We start from the raw sequence: 20,873 nt of genomic DNA, 5'->3' as shown, positions 1-20,873 counted from the left end.
ACCCAAAAGGGTTCTACCTGGAACCAAAAAGGATGTTCCTATGGGGACAGCCGAAGAACCCTTTTTTCTAAGAGTGTATACAAGGTTAAGCCAGGCAGGGTTATGGAGGCATTGCTTGCTGTTCTGGAACAGAAAAGGGGTTCCAACTGTTCTGGTTCACCTCCTGTCTAACTATCCAAGAGGATGGAGTTTGGGCTTAAACTTGTCACTTTAAGAATCCAGGCTTTGTCTGTGAGGGTACAGAAAAAGTAATCACACGCTTATACATTTTAGGGAAGGAAAAAACCCACATTCACCACCACTCTTATAAATACAAACGTAGAACTCATACAACATGACAAAGACAACTCAAGTAAGATTTTTTTTTAAACATATCCTCACATTTCATAAAATAATTTGAAACTTTAAATGAAAAACGCTCATTTTGCTTTAAGACTCATACTATGGCTTTGTCTCAAATGACAACCTTTTCCCAGTAGAGTGTACTAATTTTGGCTAAAGTAGTGCACTACATGGTGAATAGGGCGTGATTTGACTTTTGCCCTACATGACCAGCGTTTTAAACTGAAATTATAACAGCAGGACGAAGGAAGGACAACATGATGAGGAGAGTGTGTGTGTGTGTGGGGGGGGGGATTCTGTTTGTTGTTAGCCGGAGAACGACAGTCAGAGCCTATAGAAGTAGTATACCCTGAATGCTAAGCGGAGTCCCAACTCATAGTCTCTTGATGTTGTAGAAGTGTCTGTCCACGTATTCCTTCAGTTGACTCTCCTATCGGTATAGTCCCATCAGCTTTGGTTGACATGCAGTGTCTACACATTGCAGAAGTATATTCCACAGAATCGTTCAGATATAGATTTGTCTGAATGTTCTGCCATCTTGACCACTTCCTGTGGACATCTGTTCCTAGACAGCTCCGTATCGTATCGTTCATTACCTCAACTATGTAGAACCATGCATGTGAGTATGAGAAGCTAATCGATACATTTATTTTATTTATTTCTTAAACAAGCAAACACTGGACTTTAAATTGGATTCTTCTATTGTTACAAATGTTTAAAAAGCTAGTAAGACAGCTGTTTAATATATGTGTCACACTGGTGACAACAAGCGTTAAAGGCTAGCCATCCCCACTGGCCCCTGCAGAGCACCCCTCCCCCAACCCCCTCTCCTCACACTCCACACACTCCATTCCCGATCCCCATGCTTCATGCATGATGTCAGCACTGAGCAGGCATCACCATGGTGACCATATATGAGAGCAATTTTGAAGGTTGGGCTATTATTGACTTCCTGGCGAATAAATTACCAGTAGTTACAGGTAAGTGAATGTGTTCTGGGGAAAGGTTGATCTGATTTAACTCAAGGTGGATTACATCCTCATCACTAATCATTTAATTGAACTACACTGATCAAGCGTGATGCACCGTTAACATGTCATTATGTTTGTACATGTACAGTCTGTCTGGGGGTGTAGAATCCCAGAAACATATTGATCTCTCACAGATCCCATGGCTAAACATGGGGCAACACATATTAGCCCTATTCCTGCCATATCCTTTACAAGTCAGACCTCTTGGGGAGATATAAACACTGCAGTCTATTTCTCAGATTTGTGAGAACGGTCATGTTCTAAAAATCCCAGGGAAAAGGACATTTCCCAGAGGAAGAGGGGTTGGGTGGGGGGGGGGGTGAGGGGGGGTCAGAGGCAGCGTCACAGTCGGTTTTGGTTAAAGGGACAGAAGAGGAGGCATATTGTGTTGTAGAGGAGACAGGGATTGTTTCAGGGAGCGCGGTCGGTCTGTTGTATACACTGTGGGCAGGTTGCTGTAGCCCTCTTGCGGCGTTGGCGTGGGGAGGGTCAGGGAAATGACAGGAGGATCAGGTAATTTCCTGTCCCCACTCCCAGGAACCACTATGAGCGATCAGGACTGAAACAAAGAGAAAGCAACAGACAGCTCTGTGAAACAGACTGACACCAGTGGGATAAACAAGATATTTTTAATAACATGACATATCTAAAGCCAACTAATAGCCTATATAACAAAACAAACAAACAAACAAACAAACAAGCGTGCGCACACACACACACACACACACACACACACACACACACACACGTTGAATTGCATTGAATTCTACTTACTTTACCGTTGGTCCTTTTGAAGGTAGGAATGAGAGACAATATCCACAGGAAAGTATAATTACATCTACTTTTCAAAGCGCTGGTAGTGCATTCAGATTTCAAATCACCTGAAGCGGGTGCAGGAGATGCATGCATACTTGCCTAGCTAGTCCACGTGTTTACATGGTCCTGCACATGCTTCAGGTGATAGGAATCTGAACACATTACCAACGCTTTGAAAAGTTGGTAAAGTAAGTTAAAATATGTTATTCAAGATTCTGGCTTGTAGAGGTCGTGAGAGGAAACTTTCAAATGCTAATTTCAAATGCTGAATCAAATGCTAATTTCTGCCTAACGTAGAATTTAATGTAATTCATCATAGGGTTTCCAGGCAAACACACACATACAGTACAGACACAAACACACACTCTCTAAATCACTATCTCTACTTATTGAGGCAATATACTATGGTGTCATGACAGTGATGTTTACATGCAGCTCTGTACGTACCTCAGATGTCCTATGTTGGTCCTCATTGGGAGACTCTGTTTCCCTGACAACCACTGCTTTTGTCACCAGCATGTCAGGGTGTTGCTGTTTGGCCTCCTGTATCGCCATCGCAAGGGCCTGTGTGACAAAGGTCACAGTTCACATTAATGGACAATATTAATTTGCAATCAACAATATTAGTGTATTTGAGTGTCATGAAAGACTCCTTACAATGTATTATAACTCAGTAATGGCTTGCAAACTATTACAGACTACAAAGGGAAGCACAGGGGAGAGCTGCCCAGTTACACGAGCGTACCAGACGAGCTAAATTACTTCTATGCTCGTTTCGAGGCAAGTAACACTGAAACACGCATGAGAGCATTAGCTGTTCCGGACAACTGTGTGATCACGACCTCTCTGCAGCCGATGTGAGTAAGACCTTTAAACAGGTCAACATTCACAAGGCCGCAGGGCCAGACAGATTACCAGGACGTGTACTCCGAGCATGAGCTGACCAACTGGCAAGTGTCTTCACTGACATTTTCAACCTCTCCCTGTCCGAGTCTGTAAAACCAACATGTTTCAAACAGACCAACATAGTCCCTGTGCCCAAGAACACTAAGGTAACCTGCATAAATGACTACCGACTCATAGCACTCAAAGCGATGAAGAGATTTGAAAAGCTGGTCATGGCTTACATCAACACCATTATCCCAGAAACCCTAGCCCCACACACGTTTGCATACTGCCCTAACAGATCAACAGATGATGCAATCTTTATTGCACTCCACACTGCCATTTCACACCTGGACAAAGGGAACACATATGTGAGAATGCTATTCACTGACTACAGCTCAGCATTCAACACCATAGTGCCCTCAAAGCTCATCACTAAGCTAAGGACCCTGGAACTAAACACCTCCCTCTGCAACTGGATCCTGGACTTCCTGATGGGCAGCCCCCAGGTGGTAAGGGTAGGTAACAATACTTCTGCCACGCTGATCCTCAACACGGGGGCCCATCAGGGGTGCGTGCTCAGTCCCCTCCTGTACTCCTTGTTCACTCATGACTGCATGGCCAGGCACGACTCCAACACCATCATTAAGTGTGCCGATGACACAACAGTGATAGGCCTGATCACCGACAACAACGAGACAGCCTATAGGGAGGAGGTGCTGGTGTGGTGCCAGGACAACAACCTCTCCCTCAACGTGATCAAGACAAATTAAATGATTGTGGACTACAGGAATAGGAGGACCGAGCACACCCCTATTCTCATCGACGGGGCTGTAGTGGAGCAGGTTGTGGGCTTCAAGTTCCTTGGTGTCCACATCACAAACAAACTAATTCAAAAAAAGAGGGCACAACAAAACCTATTCCCCTCAGGAGACTGAAAAGATTTGGCATGGGTCCTCAGATCCTCAAAAGGTGCACCATCGAGAGCATCCTGACTGGTTGCATCACTGCCTGGTAAGGCAACTACTCAGCCTCCAACCGCAAGGCACTACAGAGGGTAGTGTGTACGGCCCAGTACATCACTGAGGCCAAGCTTCCTGCCATCCAGGACCTCTATACCAGGCAGAGTTAGAGGAAGATCCTTAAAATTGTCATAGACTGCAGCCACCTTAGTCATAGACTGTTCTTTCAACTACCGCATGGCAAGCAGTACCGGAGCACCAAGTCTAGGTCCAAGAGGCTTCGAAACAGCTTCTACCCCCAAGCCATAAGTCTCCAGAACATCTAATCAAATGGCTACCCAGACTATTTGCATTGCCCCCCCACACACACTTTTACGCTGCTGCTACTCTCTGTTATTATCTATGCATAGTCACTTTAATAACTACCTACAGTTGAAGTCGGAAGTTTACATACACTTTGGTTGGAGTCATTAAAACTAGTTTTTTAACCACTCCACAAATTTATTGTAAAACAAACTATAGTTTTGGCAAGTCGGTTAGGACATCTACTTTGACACAAGTCATTTTTCCAATAATTGTTTACAGACAGATTATTTCACTTATAATTCACTGTATCACAATTCCAGTGGGTCAGAAGTTTACATACACTTAGTTGACTGTGCCTTTAAAAAACTTGGAAAATTCCCAAAAATTATGTAATGGCTTTAGAAGCTTCTGATAGGCTAATTGACATCATTTTAGTCAATTGGAGGTGTACCTGTGGATGTATTTCAAGACCTACCTTCAAACTCAGTGCCTCTTTGCTTGAAATCATGGGAAAAACAAAAGAAATCAGCCAAGACCTCATAAAAAAATTGTAGACCTTCACAAGTCTGGTTCATCCTTGGGAGCAATTTCCAAACACCTGAAGGTATTACATTAATCTGTACAAACAATAGTACACAAGTATAAACACCATGGGACCACGCAGCCGTCATAACGCTCAGGAAGGAGACGCATTCTGTCTCCTAGAGATAAACGGACTTTGGTGTGAAAAGTGCAAATCAATCCCAGAACAACAGCAAAGGACCTTGTGAAGATAATGGAGGAAACAGGTACAAAAGTATCTATATCCGCAGTAAAACGAGTTCTATATCGACATAACCTGAAAGGCAAGGAAGAAGCAAGGAAGAAGCCACTGCTCCAAAACTGCCGTAAAAAATCCAGACTACGGTTTCCAACTGCACATGGGGACAAAGATCATACATTTTTGGTCAAGGCTACCCGAAACGTTTGACCCAAGTTAAACAATTTAAAGGCAATGCAACCAAATACTAATTGAGTGTATGTAAACTTCTGACCCACTAGGAATGTGATGAAAGAAATAAAAGCTGAAATAAATCATTCTCTCTACTATTATTCTGACATTTCACATTCTTAAAATAAAATGGTGATCCTAACTGACCTAAGACAAGGAATTTTTACTAGGATTAAATGTCAGGAATTGTGAAAAACTGAGTTTAAATGTATTTGGCTAAGGTGTATGTAAACTTCCGACTTCAACTATACATGTACATACTACCTCAATTACCTTGACTAACCGGTGCCCCCGCACATTGACTCTGTACCAGTACCCCCTGTATATAGCCTCGCTATTGTTATTTTACTGCTGCTCTAAATTATTTGTTACTTTTATTTCTTATTCTTATTTTTTGTAGGAATTTTTTTAACTGCATTGTTGGTTGAGGGCTTGTAAGTAAGCATTTCACTGTATGGTGAAAAACCTGTTGTATTTGGCGCATGTGACAAATAACATTTGATTTGATTTTGACTCACCTGATGTTGGTCCACGTCATCATCTCCTGTGATGATGATTCTTTTCTCAATCCTGGTCTCGGAGTAGCCACCTTTCACTGTCTAAAACACAACACACATGTCCATTCAACAACAGCTCAACAACAATCTACAGATCAGATAATTCATGTGACCTTTCACAGCTCAATAATGTATAAATAGACTATTAAAGTTGCACTATGCTGAAATCGCTCTGCCATTGGTTGCTAAAACTCTAATAGTTCGCTCAATTTCAGTTTATGTGACAAAATATGCTCGTATAGTGTAGAGAATCATTGTACAATCTAAACCACTGTGACACACAGTACCAGTCAAAAGTTTGGACACACCTATTCATTCAAGGGATTTTCTTTATTTTTACAAATATCTACATTGTAGAATAATAGTGAAGACATCAAAACCATGAATTAACACATATGGAATCATGTAGTAACCAAAAAAGTGTTAAACAAATCAAAATATGTTTTACATTTAAGATTCTTCAAAGTAGCCACCTTTTGCCTTGATGAGAGCTTTGCACACTCTTGGCATTCTCTCAACCAGCTTCATGAGGTAGTCACCTGGAATGCATTTCAATGAACAGGTGTGCCTTGTTAAAAGTTAATTTGTGAAATTTCTTTCCTTCTTAATTCGCTTCAGCCAATCAGTTGTGTTGTGACAAGGTAGGTGTGGTATACAGAAGATAGCCCTATTTTGGTAAAAGACCAAGTCCATATTATGGCAAGAACAGCTCAAATAAGCAAAGAGAAATGACAGTCCGTCAACCTCTTGACGGTCGCCTAGGATAGGGGGCGCTACAGCGATTTTTGAAAAAAAATTGTGCCCTTTTTAAACGGCCTCCTACTCAAACTCAGAAGCTAGGATATGCATATAATTAATACCTGTGGATGGAAAACACCCTAACGTTTCTAAAACTGTTTGAATGGTGTCTGTGAGTATAACAGAACTCATATGGCAGTCAAAACCCCCGAGACCGATCTTAACAGGATGTGGAATTCTGAATTGCGGACTCAACTTCAGCACATTGCCTATAAATCACACCGTGAGCAATGGTTCATTGAGCACTTCCTATTGCTTCCACTAGATGTCCCCAGTCTTTACAAAGTGGTTTGAGTCTCCTACTGTGAAAACTGCCTGAATGAGACGCTGTGGAAAGTGGTCACATGAGGAGGGCCATCACCATTATGACGCCGGCACCCCTGGCTACCCTCCCCTTTCGAAATGTTTTGAAAGACAATGCAATCGTCCCCCTTGAATCTTATTGGAGCTCTGGTTGAAAAAGGCCCTAAAGATTTATGTTATACAACGTTTGACATGTTTGAACGAACCTAAATTTAAAAAAAATGCATTTTATTGAAAGAGGAGTCCCGCAGCCGACAAAGTTTTGGAGCAGCCTTCAGAACGCGCTAACAAGAACAAGCTATTGGGACGTAAAGGATTAACTTTTTCGAACAAAAATACATTTGTTGTGGACCTGTGATTCCTGGAAGTGCTTTCTGATAAAGATAATCAAAGGTAAGGGATTATTGACAATAGTATCCAAGAGTAGATTTGATATGCGATTGTTCCAAGATGGCGCTGACCTGTAACGGTAGCCTATTTTTCTGAGTATCGCATCCTCTTTTATCGCATAGTGTGATTACCCAGTAAAGTTATTTTTAAATCTGGCATTACAGGTGCTTTCAAGAGATATTCATCTATAAATCTTAGAATGACAATATTACATTTTAAAAATGTTTTCGAATACTAATTTAGTAAATTGTAGCGCTTTCACCGGATGCATTTGAGGATAAATAGTTAGTCAACGTCACGCGCTGATGTAAAATGCTGTTTTTATATATAAATATGAACTTTACCGAACAGAAGAATGCATGTATTGTGTAACATGATGTCCTAGGAGTGTCATCTGATGAAGATTGCCAAAGGTTAGTGCTGCATTTAGCTGTTTTTTGGTTATTTGTGATGCATGTGGTTGGTCGGAAAATGGCTTTGTGGCTACTTTTACGATATACTCCTCTAACATAATCTAATGTTTTGCTTTTGCTGTAAAGCCTTTTTGAAATCGGACAACGTGGTTCGATTCAGGAGAGGTGTATCTATAAAACGATATAACATAGTCCTATATTTGAAAAAATAAAATATTACATTTTGTTATGCTAATGGCGATAGGATTTTTCGCTGGATGTCCGTCCCACATACGGGACGGAGCCCGACCAGGGGTTAAGACATGAAGGTCAGTCAATGCGGAAAATGTCAAGAACTTTTAAAGTTTCTTCAAGTGCAGTCGCAAAAACCATCAAGCGCTATGATGAAACTGGCTCTCATGAGGACCACCACAGGAAAGGAAGACCCAAAGTTACCTCTGCTGCAGAGGATAAATTCATTAGAATTACCAGCCTTAAGAAATCGGCAATTAACTGCACCTCAGATTGCAGCCTAAATAAATGCTTCACAGAGTTCAAGTAAGAGACACATCTCAACATCAACTGTTCAGAGGAGACTGCGGGAATCAGGCCTTCATGGTTGAACTGCTGCAAATAAACCAGCCCTAAAGGACACCAATAAGAAGAAGAGACTTGCTTGGGCCAAGAAACACAAGCAATGGGCATTAGACCGGTGGAGATCTGTTCTTTGGTCTGATGAGTCCAAATTTGACATTTTTGGTTCCAACCGCCGTGTCGTTGTGAGACGCAGAGTAGGTGAACGGATGATCTCCCATGTGTGGTTCCCGCCGTGAAGCATGGAGGAGGAGGTGTGATGGTGTGGGGGTGCTTTGCTGGTGACGCTGTCAGTGATTTATTTAGACTTCACGGCACACTTAACCAGCATGGCTACCACAGCATTCTGCAGCGATACGCCATCCCATCTGGTTTGCGCTTAGTGGGACTATCATTTGCTTTTCAACAGGATAATGACCCAAAACACACCTCCAGGCTGTGTAAGGGCTGTTTGACCAAAAAGGAGAGCAATAGAGCGCTGCATCAGATGACCTGGCCTCCACAATCACCCGACCTCAACCCAATTGAGATGGTTTGGGATGAGTTGGACCGCAGAGTGAAGGAAAAGCAGCCAACAAGTGTTCAGCATATGTGGGAACTCCTTCAAGACTGTTGGTTAAAGCATTCCTCATGAAGCTGGTTGAGAGAATGACAAGAGAGTGCAAAGCTGTCATCAAGGCAAAGGGTGGCTACTTTGAAGAATCTAAAATATATTTGGATTTGTTTAACACTTTTTTGGTTACTACACAATTCCATATGTGTTATTTCATAGTTTTGATGTCTTCACTATTATTCTAAAATGTAGAAAATAGTCAAAATAAAGAAAAACCCTCGAATGAGTAGGTGTGTTCAATCTTTTGGCTAGTACTGTATTTTATCCATAACCAAAAATATTGTATTTCCAGCTGTTTGAAGCTGATGTACAAAACCAAAAGTAAAAGACATAAAAACAAAACATGAGAAGGGGAAGCATAGAAATAGCACACATAGAACAGATCTACAGCATCTTAGACATATCTTTACAGTTGAATTCGGAAGTTTACATACACCTTAGCCAAATACATTTAAACTCTGTTTTTCGCAATTCCTGACATTTAATCCAAGTAACAATTCCATGTCTTAGGTCAGTTAGGATCACCACTTTATTTTAAGAATGTGAAATGTCAGAATAATAGTAGAGAGAATGATTTATTTCAGATTTTATTTATTTCATCACATTCCCAGGGGGTCAGAAGTTTGCATACACTTAATTAGTATTTGGTAGCATTGCCTTTAAATTGTTTAACTTGGGTCAAACGTTTTGGGTAGCCTTCCACAAGCTTCCCACAATACGTTGGGTGAATTTTGGCCCATTCCTCCTGACAGAGCTGGTGTAACGGAGTCAGCTCCTTGTTCGCACACACTTTTTCAGTTCTGCCCACAAATATTCTATAGGATTGAGGTCAGGGCTTTGTGATGGCCACTCCAATACCTTGACTTTGTTGTCCTTAAGCCATTTTTTGCCACAACTTTGGAAGTATGCTTGGTATCATTGTCCATTTAGAAGACCCATTGGCAACCAAGCTTTAACTTCCTGACTGATGTCTTGATATGTTGCTTCAATATATCCACATCATTTTCTTACCTCATGATGCCATCTATTTTGTGAAGTGCACAAGTCCCTCCTGCAGCAAAGCACCCCCCAGAACATGATGCTGCCACCCCCGTGCTTCACGGTTGGGATGGTGTTCTTCGGCTTACAAGCCTCCCCCTTCTTCCTCCAAACATAATGATGGTCATTATGGCCAAACAGTTCTATTTTTGTTTCATCAGACCAGAGGACATTTCTCAAAAAGTACAATCTTTGTCCCCATGTGCAGTTGCAAACCGTAGTCTGGCTTTTTTATGGCGGTTTTGGAGCAGTGGCTTCTTCCTTGCTGAGCGGCCTTTCAGGTTATGTCGATATTGGACTCGATTTACTGTGGATATAGATACTTTTGTACCTGTTTCCTCCAGCATCTTCACAAGGTCCTTTGCTGTTGTTCCGGGATTGATTTGCACTTTTCGCACCAAAGTCCGTTCATCTCTAGGAGACAGAATGCGTCTCCTTCCTGAGCGGTATGACGGCTGCGTGGTCCCATGGTGTTTATACTTGCGTACTATTGTTTGTTCAGATGAACGTGGTACCTTCAGGCATTTGGAAATTGCTCCCAAGGATGAATCAGACTTGTGGAGGTCTACAATTATTTTTCTGAGGTCTTGTCTGATTTCTTTTGATTTTCCCATGATGTCAATTAAAGAGGCACTGAGTTTGAAGGTGGCCTTGAAATACATCCACAGGTACACCTCCAATTGACTAAAATGATGTCAATTAGCCTATCAGAAGTTTCTAAAGCCATGACATAATTTTCTGGAATTTTCCAAGCCGTTTAAAGGCACAGTCAACTTAGTGTATGTAAACTTCTGACCCACTGGAATTGTGATACAGTGAATTGTAAGTGAAATAAACTGTCTGTAAACAATTGTTGGAAAAATTACTTGTGTCATGCACAAAGTAGATGTCCTAACCGACTTGCCAAAACTATAGTTTGTTAACAAGAAATTTGTGGAGTGGTTAAAAAACTAGTTTTAATGACTCCATCCTAAGTGTATCTAAACTTCCGACTTCAACTGTAAGTAGAATGATAGATCTATAACTCACATTTCTATGTGAATTTGGTTGCCCCAAAAGTTACATATTGCCACTTTCAGTAGTGTCAAGTCCCATCACCAATTATTTTATATTTTTAAAGGGCGGAAATGAGACAGGAGGGGTTACCTTGGTAACTTGAGTTGTGGTTGCCGAGGTGACGTTGTCAGTGGTGACATTCAGGGGGGACTCTACAGCCTCTGTCCCCAGGGTGCCTGCCTTCACCTGTAGCATTTTCATTAGGAGGAAGAAGGGTCACTTTCATTATAAGCACAGCTGCTTCAAACACTGACACACACACACACATTTTGGGGGGACAGAGTTACCCTGGGCTGAGCTCCATCATCTTACTGGTCCAAAGAGGAGTAGAATAGAAAGGATATGAGTACAAACCCCAAACACTAACCTTAAAACGGTAGTACATTGTACTTACAGCAGTAACCTTTGCCCTAACCCTAGCCAAAACCCTAACGCTAACCCGGCCTAACCCTATCTTCATGTCTACAACCTAGCTCAACCCTAACCTTAGTCATAACTCTAATCTTAGATTATATTTCATATTTCTTTAATGTCTGATTTACACAGATACTTGCTTTGCGTACAACAAAATACACTGCAATACAGTGAGAGACATGGCATAGGCCAGATATAACACTAAACATACAAACCTTGGTATAACCTAACCCTAGCTTTATGTTCAACCCTGGCTAAACCCTTACCCCTCCAAATAGGGCTCCTCACATCTGAATTCCCAATTTAATGCAGGCACAGACACAGACACACACAAACTATGTTGCTGGTTCTAGTCCAGACAAAATACAACTGAATCTTTTCCCACCTCTCTCTCAATAAATCAACAGCTACATTGGGGCCATGCAGTGCTCTGCCATATAGTCAGTTTATTGGGAGGGGGGGGTGAGGTAAACTAGGTACTTACAGGGGAGCAATTTTCTTTACTAGGGAGAGGATCCTCCTTCCTACTGCCAACTCCCTGGTTCTGGTTCTGGGATGAAGAGAGGGAGGAGAAGAAACGTCACATGGATGAAGGGAGGAAGTCATCATGTTCATGCAGATTAAACTGATCAGGTAGAAGAGCAATGTGTCCATATGGGGACATACAGTCCTCAAGCCTGACCGTAGGGAATCAGAAGCAAGTTATTAGGATGAACCTATAAGCCAAGTTATAAACCAATAGGCAGCCAAGCAAAAGTGTAGCATAACCACTTACATTTTCAATTTTAGTCATTTAGCAGACGCTCTTGTACAGAGCGGTTTACAGGAGCAATTCGAGTTATGTACCTTGCTCAAGGGCACAACGACAGATTCCTGACCTAGTCGGCTTGGGAAATTGGTTACTGGCCCAACGTTCTTAACCGATAGGCTACCTGCCCCCCTACAGAAGTATGGTATCAACAGGGTTATGTACCAACTAGTGAAGTTCAACTCAACAGATCCTCCTGTCATTATCAAAACAGCATGTTTGTTGGCACTGTGATACAAATTGGAGTTAACTGAAACATTAAAGTGGCAATCAGCAGTTGAACAATACCAAAGTGTTCTGCCTTGGTTCTGTTTCGGTAAAAAGCTGGTGGATGGAGCTGGAGAAATGTAACCACTCTCATATCCATAGACAGAGCATTGGATGCATGATATGAACATGATCGTTTTAACCATGTTTTGAGGCTATATAGTGTTTGTTTAAATTTACTTTATTTACCAATATTATAGTAAAACAATCTTATATTTTGGGTTCTGGTGGGGTGTGACAGTTGAACTCAGCTCATGAGGCATTTATAAGTTACATTCTTCATGAATCAATGGGTACATATCATTCATTTATAAGTTACATTCTTCATGAATCAATGGGTACATATCATTCATTTATAAGTCCAAAAATGTATGTAGCAACTGCAGGTTGCCTCTTTAAGTGTCATAGACAACACAAGCCACTTATAGGGTAGCAGTACGATATAAACTAAAGAGCTCTGCATGGTTGAGAAGGCGGGAGGAGTCTTCATTTTAACAAGCTTATTTTAAAAGAATGTGCAAGCAAATATTGTGAGGCAATATCATATCAAGGCCACAATCTGGTTAAATATACTCTCTAAACTTGCAGCCCATTATTTGCACATGAAAAACCTGTAATGGCAGATTAGAGAGATTCTCTATACCCTTATCCCCCATGAGCACAATAATTACACCAGTCCAGTTCCAGTCAAATCCATCATGGGGAGTTAATGAGTGTGCGGTTCAGAGAGAAGGGTCGAGAATGTACAGCAGAAAATCAGACTGCAGCCAGAGCAAGCATAGCATAGCCTTCCAGCCTTTCTGCTGTTGTCAAGAGAGGGACTGACACATACCAGGTCTCCCTCTGGTGGCTGAGCCACGTCAGTGCTGCTGGAGACCTTAGTGTCATTACAGTTGACGTCAGTCTCCATTTGCTGCACACACACACACACACACACACACACACACACACACACACACACACACACACACACACACACACACACACACACACACACACACACACACACACACACACACACACACACACACACACACACACACACACACACACTACTGTATCGTGGCTTCCTACAAATCAAGAGCACATCTGCCCAAGAGGCTCTAAACCATATAAATATCCATCTGTTATCTATTAGACTATCCACTTATTCTAGACATTCTATTTCCATGCTTAGCACGTCTTTCACTGAGAAGTAAAAATGTTGACTTGAGTTTCCAATTCAAAGGCACCCTCTCCAGATCACTGACACAGCTCATCCTCATCATTAGATGAATGGCACACCAGAGAGGCACTAATTACATTTTAATCAGGCACCTGTTGGGGCTGCCCCAGCTTCTTGCTCAGACTCTAGAGATGAATGGAACTCCCGCATTCTTTCATCATTCTCGTTAATTTCCTGTCAATACTTTAATCCCTCCATAATGATGCAATTATGTCATTGTGGTTGTGAGAATAAGGCACTCAGTCTAATCAAGATCTGCAGAGATATGAAGAGAAAAAGGCTAATGTATATTAGGCTATACCATAGACTCAGGGCCAGCGTTAAGTACAGGCCTTAGAGGGCCTGCCCGAACATACCTCCTGGCCCGCCCTACCGTACCTCCTTGCCCATCCCCCAAATAGATTCAAATATTGATCATTTATTTGACCGAGACCCATGCCAACAGAAAGACCCATCATTGTCAGACAAAGCATCCGAACAAACGAAACAGCGCTTCTCTGTCTTAGTATGTGTAGCCCATGTATCTGATGCTGTCTGGACTAGAAGAGTATGGCATGACATTCTCTTTTTTGCCAGACCGCATCAGATACATCAGGCTACATATTGTAAGACAGGAGGGGCACTATTTCAAGAATCTTAATATCACAAATAGAACTGGTGATATTGACAGTTTTAGGTGGTCATTTTTTATATCGTTTTCATCGTTGCCCCTCCTTCTCCCGATAATTGAAGATGCCGTGCCCATTTGAAAATCAACCCGATAATTTCCTAGAAAGTGAACCTAAACTATTTTACCTTTATTTAACTAGGCAAGTCAGTTAAGAACAAATTCTTATTTTCAATGATGGCCTAGGAACAGTGGGTTAACTGCCTTGTTCAGGGGAAGAACGACAGATATTTACCTTGTCAGCTCAGGGACTCAATCTTGCAACCTTTCGGTTACTAGTCCAACGCTCTAACCTCTAGGCTACCTGACGCCCCTTCAACCTAAACTATACTGAAACTAATTTCACACATATAATAAAAGATTAAATAAATGAAGTAGGCTAAAGTATGATGAGGGAGAATGGATGAGTTGATGAGCAAGGTGAAGCAACGACACACAATTATGTAATCACTTATTGTGAATGAAGAACAGGGCGGGCCAATATATTGTATTGATCTATTCTAATTATAATCTCAAAATGGTATGTACTCTATCAGTCTACTCTGGCCTACTTGGAGTACACATTGAGAACTTGCATAATTTACAAATGGCAAGAAGACCAAGACGAATGGATGCACTCGTTAGCGTTGTCCATGGTCTTCTTGCCATTGTAAATTACGCAAGCTCAATGTGTTTTCCAAGTAGGCCAGAGTAGACTGATAGAGTGCATACCATTTTGAATGAAAATGACTCCAATGATGGGGAAGAAATTAATCATGATGACATCTCTGATGAGTTTTCTTCTGATTCTGAGCCTCAACCTGAACCTACACCTCCGAGGCCTAAGTGTAAAAAAGACAGAACTGTGTGCACTGAGCAGGTACTGTGAAAAAAACTGATTTGCTCTGGCGCCTGCCTCGGCCGGATGTATACATAAATGGATATAGGTTACTCCTTTTTAAACAACAAAAATACCAAACTAAATGGCAGATTGATGGGGTCAAAATTACTCTATAATGGTCCTACTATTGTCTTTTTGACAAAATGTTTTCATTTCCTGCTCAAGATCATTTCAGACATGTTTTCTTCAAACAATTTAGACCCCTCTGCTACATTTGATCATTAGTGTGCACCTTCATTAGTATGCACCCTTATTAGTATGCACTAGCACAGCACTGAAAGTTTGTGCTTTAGCCAACTTCTCTGTCGTGTTTGTTGGCAGAGGACTTGGCTGGAGCACAAACAGATGAGACTACTGTACCAGGCTGAATCATCCACCAAACACAGGGGACAGATGTGAGTCCATAGGCATAGCCTCATGTAGTATACCTGCTCTGACATGTCCATGATGTTGGTGCTGGTGACCTCTGACCCATTGGTGTGTGTCTCCATCTTGGCGTCGGCCTTCCTCAGCATCTGGGCAGCGCTAACGGCACTGGGGTCTTTCCTGGCTACCGGGGGCTGCAGCAGGGCGAGACAGTCTGGTACAGTGAGACTACGTAGATAGAGAACAATACAATGTCTCTGGTCTAACTTCATCAATATTTCCTGACAATAAAAAAAAAACTCAACAAATGGCCTGAAATTGACCCCCAAAGTGTGGCGTTTTTATAGGTTTCTATAATGGGAAGCAATTTGAGTTGCTGAATGACTTTTGAGACACATGAAAATCCATCAGATGATCTAATTGACATGTTCAAAACAGATGTCTGAGTACGGTATATTCTGGAAAATACGTGCTGGCTTCAACATGGTACTGAATATGCTTATCCTTAGGTCAACTACAATACATTTATTATTCAAAGATTACAATACTTTTCAAACAGGCAATGAAACAATACAAGTATGCCCATACTACAGTATCAATTGGTGATTGTATATAACTTACTTCAGACTAAACATTCAGTAAAGAAAGCGTGATTGACAATGGAAGGGAAAATACAAGGAAACATACACATTTCACAATAATCTAAAGCAAAAAACAGCAGAAGCAAATAGATAAACCATAGGAAAATGAATAAAAAACATGGATAAACCATAGGAAAATGAATAGAAAAAACAGCAGAAGCAAATGGATTAACTAAAGGAAAATGAATAAACAGCAGCAGAAGCAAATAGATAAACCATAGGAAAATGAATAAAAAACATCAGAAGCAAATGGATAAAATCATTTTATAATTTTATAACCTGAAAGTTAAAACATTGACAAAAAATAACCCAAATGGTAACTGAAAATGGTCCAACAGAAAAGGTGACAGGTGATTTAATTTATAAGGGCAGGCGTCCCTAGCAGGGCAGTTCCGGCCATTAGAAGCAGAGAGTTGCAATGATCAGGTATGTCTGTGTCTACCTCATGGTGCACAGGAGGCATCTCCTCTACAGGCGACATGTCATGGGAGACCATGAGACGGGCTGAATAGAACCTGGAGGTCTCCTCAAAGTCGTCCCGGCCCACCTCGGGCAGCCACTCCCCCAGCTTAGACATGCTCTTGGAGAACTCCTCCACGCCCGTGTGGAGGTCCATGACGACGGTGAAGTCCACCTCAGCCTCCAGGCTGGACGTGGAGCTGACCGTCATGCTGGAGCACTTCCTCTCGATGCCCAGGTGGGTCTCTTTCATGCAGACCACAGTGTCACGCTCATGGTCCTCCTCCGAGGCGGAGCCCGGCTGAGGCCTCCTCTCCCAGGGTTCCCTCTGGGTGAGAGAGGGGATTACACAAAGATGGCCGTCACAACACAGGGCCAGTCTAGCAGTTGCTCAGGGCAGGGAGTGACCATGAAAGGGGTGAAGATGATGATGATGACAGGAGATAAATGATCCTCTGGAGGTAAATATGTCTCCTGGGGGTGTGTGGAAGTATTCATGTAGGATCTTTGCTCAAGGCCATTATACAGTACATGTTACACATGCATATATGATCATAAAACGTTATCTTCTCCGGGCACGCAATTTGTTACACATAGTATTGACCTATATGGAGAAGAGAGGAGATGAATGGGGAAGCCTTACAGGCAGGAATTTAGCGGAGGGTAAACGCCTGTGGCATAGTCATGGTTCAGCCTCTGTCATATGGGCAGCATGCATAGAGATACCCATGGATGACTGTGAGGGAGACTGATCTATCCCAAGAGAGAACAGTGCAAAAGTGGGAACATGGGGAGGCATATGGTTAAATTCATTACGTAAAGTGACCTTGGCATCATCTACTGTATCTTCATAGATGGCAGGAGTGGAGAGTGGCTCCTGCAAAGGGAGAGCAGAGGAACAGAGAAAGCAGAGGAAGAGAGAAAGCAGAGGAAGAGAGAGAGCAGAGGAACAGAGAGAGCAGAGGAAGAGAGAGAGCAGAGGAAGAGAGAGAGCAGAGGAACAGAGAGAGCAGAGGAAGAGAGAGAGCAGAGGAAGAGAGAGAGAGCAGAGGAAGAGAGAGAGCAGAGGAACAGAGAGACCAGAGGAAGAGAGAGAGCAGAGGAAGAGAGAGACCAGAGGAAGAGAGAGAGCAGAGGAAGAGAGAGAGCAGAGGAACAGAGAGAGCAGAGGAACAGAGAGACCAGAGGAAGAGAGAGACCAGAGGAAGAGAGAGAGCAGAGGAAGAGAGAGAGCAGAGGAAGAGAGAGAGCAGAGGAAGAGAGAGAGCAGAGGAAGAGAGAGAGAGCAGAGGAAGAGAGAGCAGAGGAACAGAGAGACCAGAGGAACAGAGAGAACAGCCAGAGGTTAGTCCAAGCTGGAGAGACAGACTACTACGATCTTAGAAAAAAAGGTTCTAAAAGGGCTGTCCTCATAGGATAACCTTTTCTGGTTCCAAGTAGAACCCCTTTGGGATCCATGTAAAACCCTGTGTGGAAAGGGTTCTGGATGGAACACAACACAGTTCTGCCTGGAACCAAAAAGGGTTTTTCAAAGGGTTCTCCTATGGGGACAGCCGAAGAAGATTTTTAAGTTCTAAATAGCACCTTTATTTCTAAGAGTGTAAACATCAGTAGAGAGACTGGGTTTCTACTAACAGACCATAAGAACAACAGAACAGTACGGTTCTAACATAGAAGGGGAGTCCCCTCCCCCCTTCCATAATTTCATGAGTACAGAAAACAAGTAAGCATACTACCAGTTTGGAGAAGAGAAATTAACCCAAGGGTTGGGCTCAATTAGAATTGAAGGTAGTCAATTCAGGAAGTGATTGAATTTAAAATTCAGAAATGTAAAACCTTTTGAAATAAATAGCTTCTACTTTTCCGTTTATTGAGAAGTCATTGAAAATAAATGCCATTGAATTGTAATTTTAGTTTACTTCCTGATTTCACTGCCTTCTATTCGAAATGAGCAAAACCCTGAAGAACCCACCAGGTAAAGCCAGTTATCCTGGTTTGAATTAGTATAAACTAGAGTGTCATACAGAATGTATTATAGACAGGTTGTAAGTTATGGTAGTATAGAGGAGCCATAGCAGCATCGCAACTGCCAATCATTGGCCAAGGACAGAATCAGAGAATGCTGCAAACCACACAGACTGAATTTTTTTTATGAGGCTCAAATGTTCAAATGGCCAAAGAATGGCGTTTGGTTTCAATGACATCAAAGGTGGTTTTGGAGGTAAAAGTAAGCAGCTGTATTATGATTTAATGACATGTTTGGAAGCCCATTCTGTTTTTGCACAACCAGCATACAGAACGGCTGGTGCTCTCACATGCTGTTTATCACTTTTTGGGTGGGCCGGCTCACAAAGTGATCTCACACCTCTTTCCATACCTGGTCGTGCCAATGTGTCCATGACCTAGACGCAGATGAAAGACTGAACATTATTTAAGCTGTCAGGTCCGAGGCCGAATGTTAAATTATTTCACTGCCAAATACGTGCAAAGCTCCTAATAACACGACCTGTAAAATGAACGTGGCGACATCTCCTACTGATAGCTAGTCTGTCTGTGTAGGTACAGCAGCCTGGGCACTGCTGTTGGACAGCTTGTTTCCTGCCTCTTTCTTCACAGTCTGTGTGGGTTCTTTGCTTTACAAGAAAGCATTATAGCATCCAACGTGTGATCCTTGTAAAGCATTTGATCTAGTTTTTAAATAATCATCCCCCAATAAGGTACTGTAAGCCACATTTAGCTCAATGCTCATGTCATTCATTTTCATGTTAATGAAGTTGATCATTTGAAATAACATGTCAAATCACAAACTATTTTCTCATCTACATGACATTACGCAAACTATTGAGTTGGTATCATTTGTGACTTATTATAACAAGTATCCATGAGGTCAGGAGATGAATGGTTGGCATTTGACGGATGAGCATATCTGTAGCATATAGTGCCTTTATGGGTGATAATGACACGCTTCTTTCATTTCCTCACACAGATCCTGTCACAGTCAATTGAGCTGTAAAACATGTATGAAACCATGTCTGAAGTCCATGCCTTCCTCCACATGTCAGCTTGGAAACAGCATGGAAGAGAAGTGCTAAAAAAACTCACAGCCATGGCAATATGCAAAACCCTTTGTTTCCTTGCAACCCTCTGCAAAAGAGGAGACTTGCTACAGGGTTAATTGGAAGGAAAATCAAGGTTCAAATGTTTATTTAATTTTTTTTTAAATTATTTAACCTTTATTTAACTAGGCAAGTCAGATAAGAACAAATTCTTATTTACAATGACGGCCAACCCCGGCCAAACCCTAACCCGGACGACGCTGGGCCAATTATGCGCCGCCCTGTGAAGAGAGGGGGGATAGAAGCAATGAGCCAAAGCATGAAAAGTTGTTTTTGTCTTTTTGACAATCTCTACCACAGCTCTGTAGTGATTACTACAGATTTGCAAGCAGTTGTGTTTGAGGTTTGCTGTCAAGTGTGCAAATAAGGGTGGAGGGAGGCAGAGAGGCAGAGAGGAGGAGGGGGGATAAATGGAGAGGCCGAAAGGGAGAGGGTCCAAACTCATAGCAGACAAAATGCATTGTTGGCTGCATCAGCCAATCAAACACAGCCAAAACAAGTGTTTCAAAAGTAAAACTCCACCCCCCTTCTTCATATACAGGCACGTATAAGTTACATGTATGTATATTCAAGTCAATGAAAACAGGAAAATAAGAAAATGGGAGTGTGCGACTCTGTCTGAAGCTCATGCGATGCTTTTTGTTTCCAAATGACTGAAAAGCAGATGGCAAGCAGAGTTACCGAGTGTCTCTTCTTGGTTGCGTCCAGGCCAGGCTCCCTGCTAACATTGCGGTTGATGTTCCGGAGTATGAGTCCAGACTCTCTGGCCTTCTGTGTTTTAACTGGAGGGGCAGGAGGAGCTGTCCTGGGGAGCGCTGAGGCTGGAGCTGAGACTGGAGCTGAGGCTGAACCCTTGAAGCTGAGAAACTGATGACTCTCTATGGCTTCTCTAGCAGCCTGAAAGGGATCATCACAGGCAGCACTGCTCTGTTGATGAACCAGCTCTTCAGTTTTAG

General features: G+C 42.2%; 1 protein-coding gene across 11 annotated transcripts in view; it reads right to left on the bottom strand.

Moving 5' to 3' along the window:
• Positions 1-348: 348 nt before the first annotated feature.
• Positions 349-20,873, bottom strand: part of LOC115207536 (protein 4.1) — a 277,383-nt gene continuing 256,858 nt past the window's right edge. For 7 of the 11 annotated variants that reach the window (XM_029774683.1, XM_029774682.1, XM_029774688.1 and 4 more), the window contains 8 exons: positions 17,628-17,678; positions 16,785-17,129; positions 15,764-15,895; positions 11,973-12,038; positions 11,165-11,260; positions 5,852-5,932; positions 2,637-2,753; positions 349-1,932 (listed from right to left, as the gene is read on the bottom strand). In XM_029774683.1, coding sequence (XP_029630543.1) covers positions 1,927-1,932; positions 2,637-2,753; positions 5,852-5,932; positions 11,165-11,260; positions 11,973-12,038; positions 15,764-15,895; positions 16,785-17,129; positions 17,628-17,678 — 894 coding nt within the window. In that variant the 3' untranslated portion in view covers positions 349-1,926. Of the gene's footprint in view, positions 1,933-2,636; positions 2,754-5,851; positions 5,933-11,164; positions 11,261-11,972; positions 12,039-15,763; positions 15,930-16,784; positions 17,130-17,627; positions 17,679-20,873 lie in introns of those variants that run through there. The other 4 variants (XM_029774690.1, XM_029774691.1, XR_003881022.1 and 1 more) reach the window with 3 other exon arrangements.

The sequence above is a fragment of the Salmo trutta genome, chromosome 14 (genome assembly GCF_901001165.1).
Source record: "Salmo trutta chromosome 14, fSalTru1.1, whole genome shotgun sequence".
Classification (NCBI taxonomy): Eukaryota; Metazoa; Chordata; class Actinopteri; order Salmoniformes; family Salmonidae; genus Salmo; species Salmo trutta.
The sequence above is the reverse complement of the archived record's forward strand: the minus strand, read 5'-3'. Positions and strand labels throughout refer to the sequence as shown.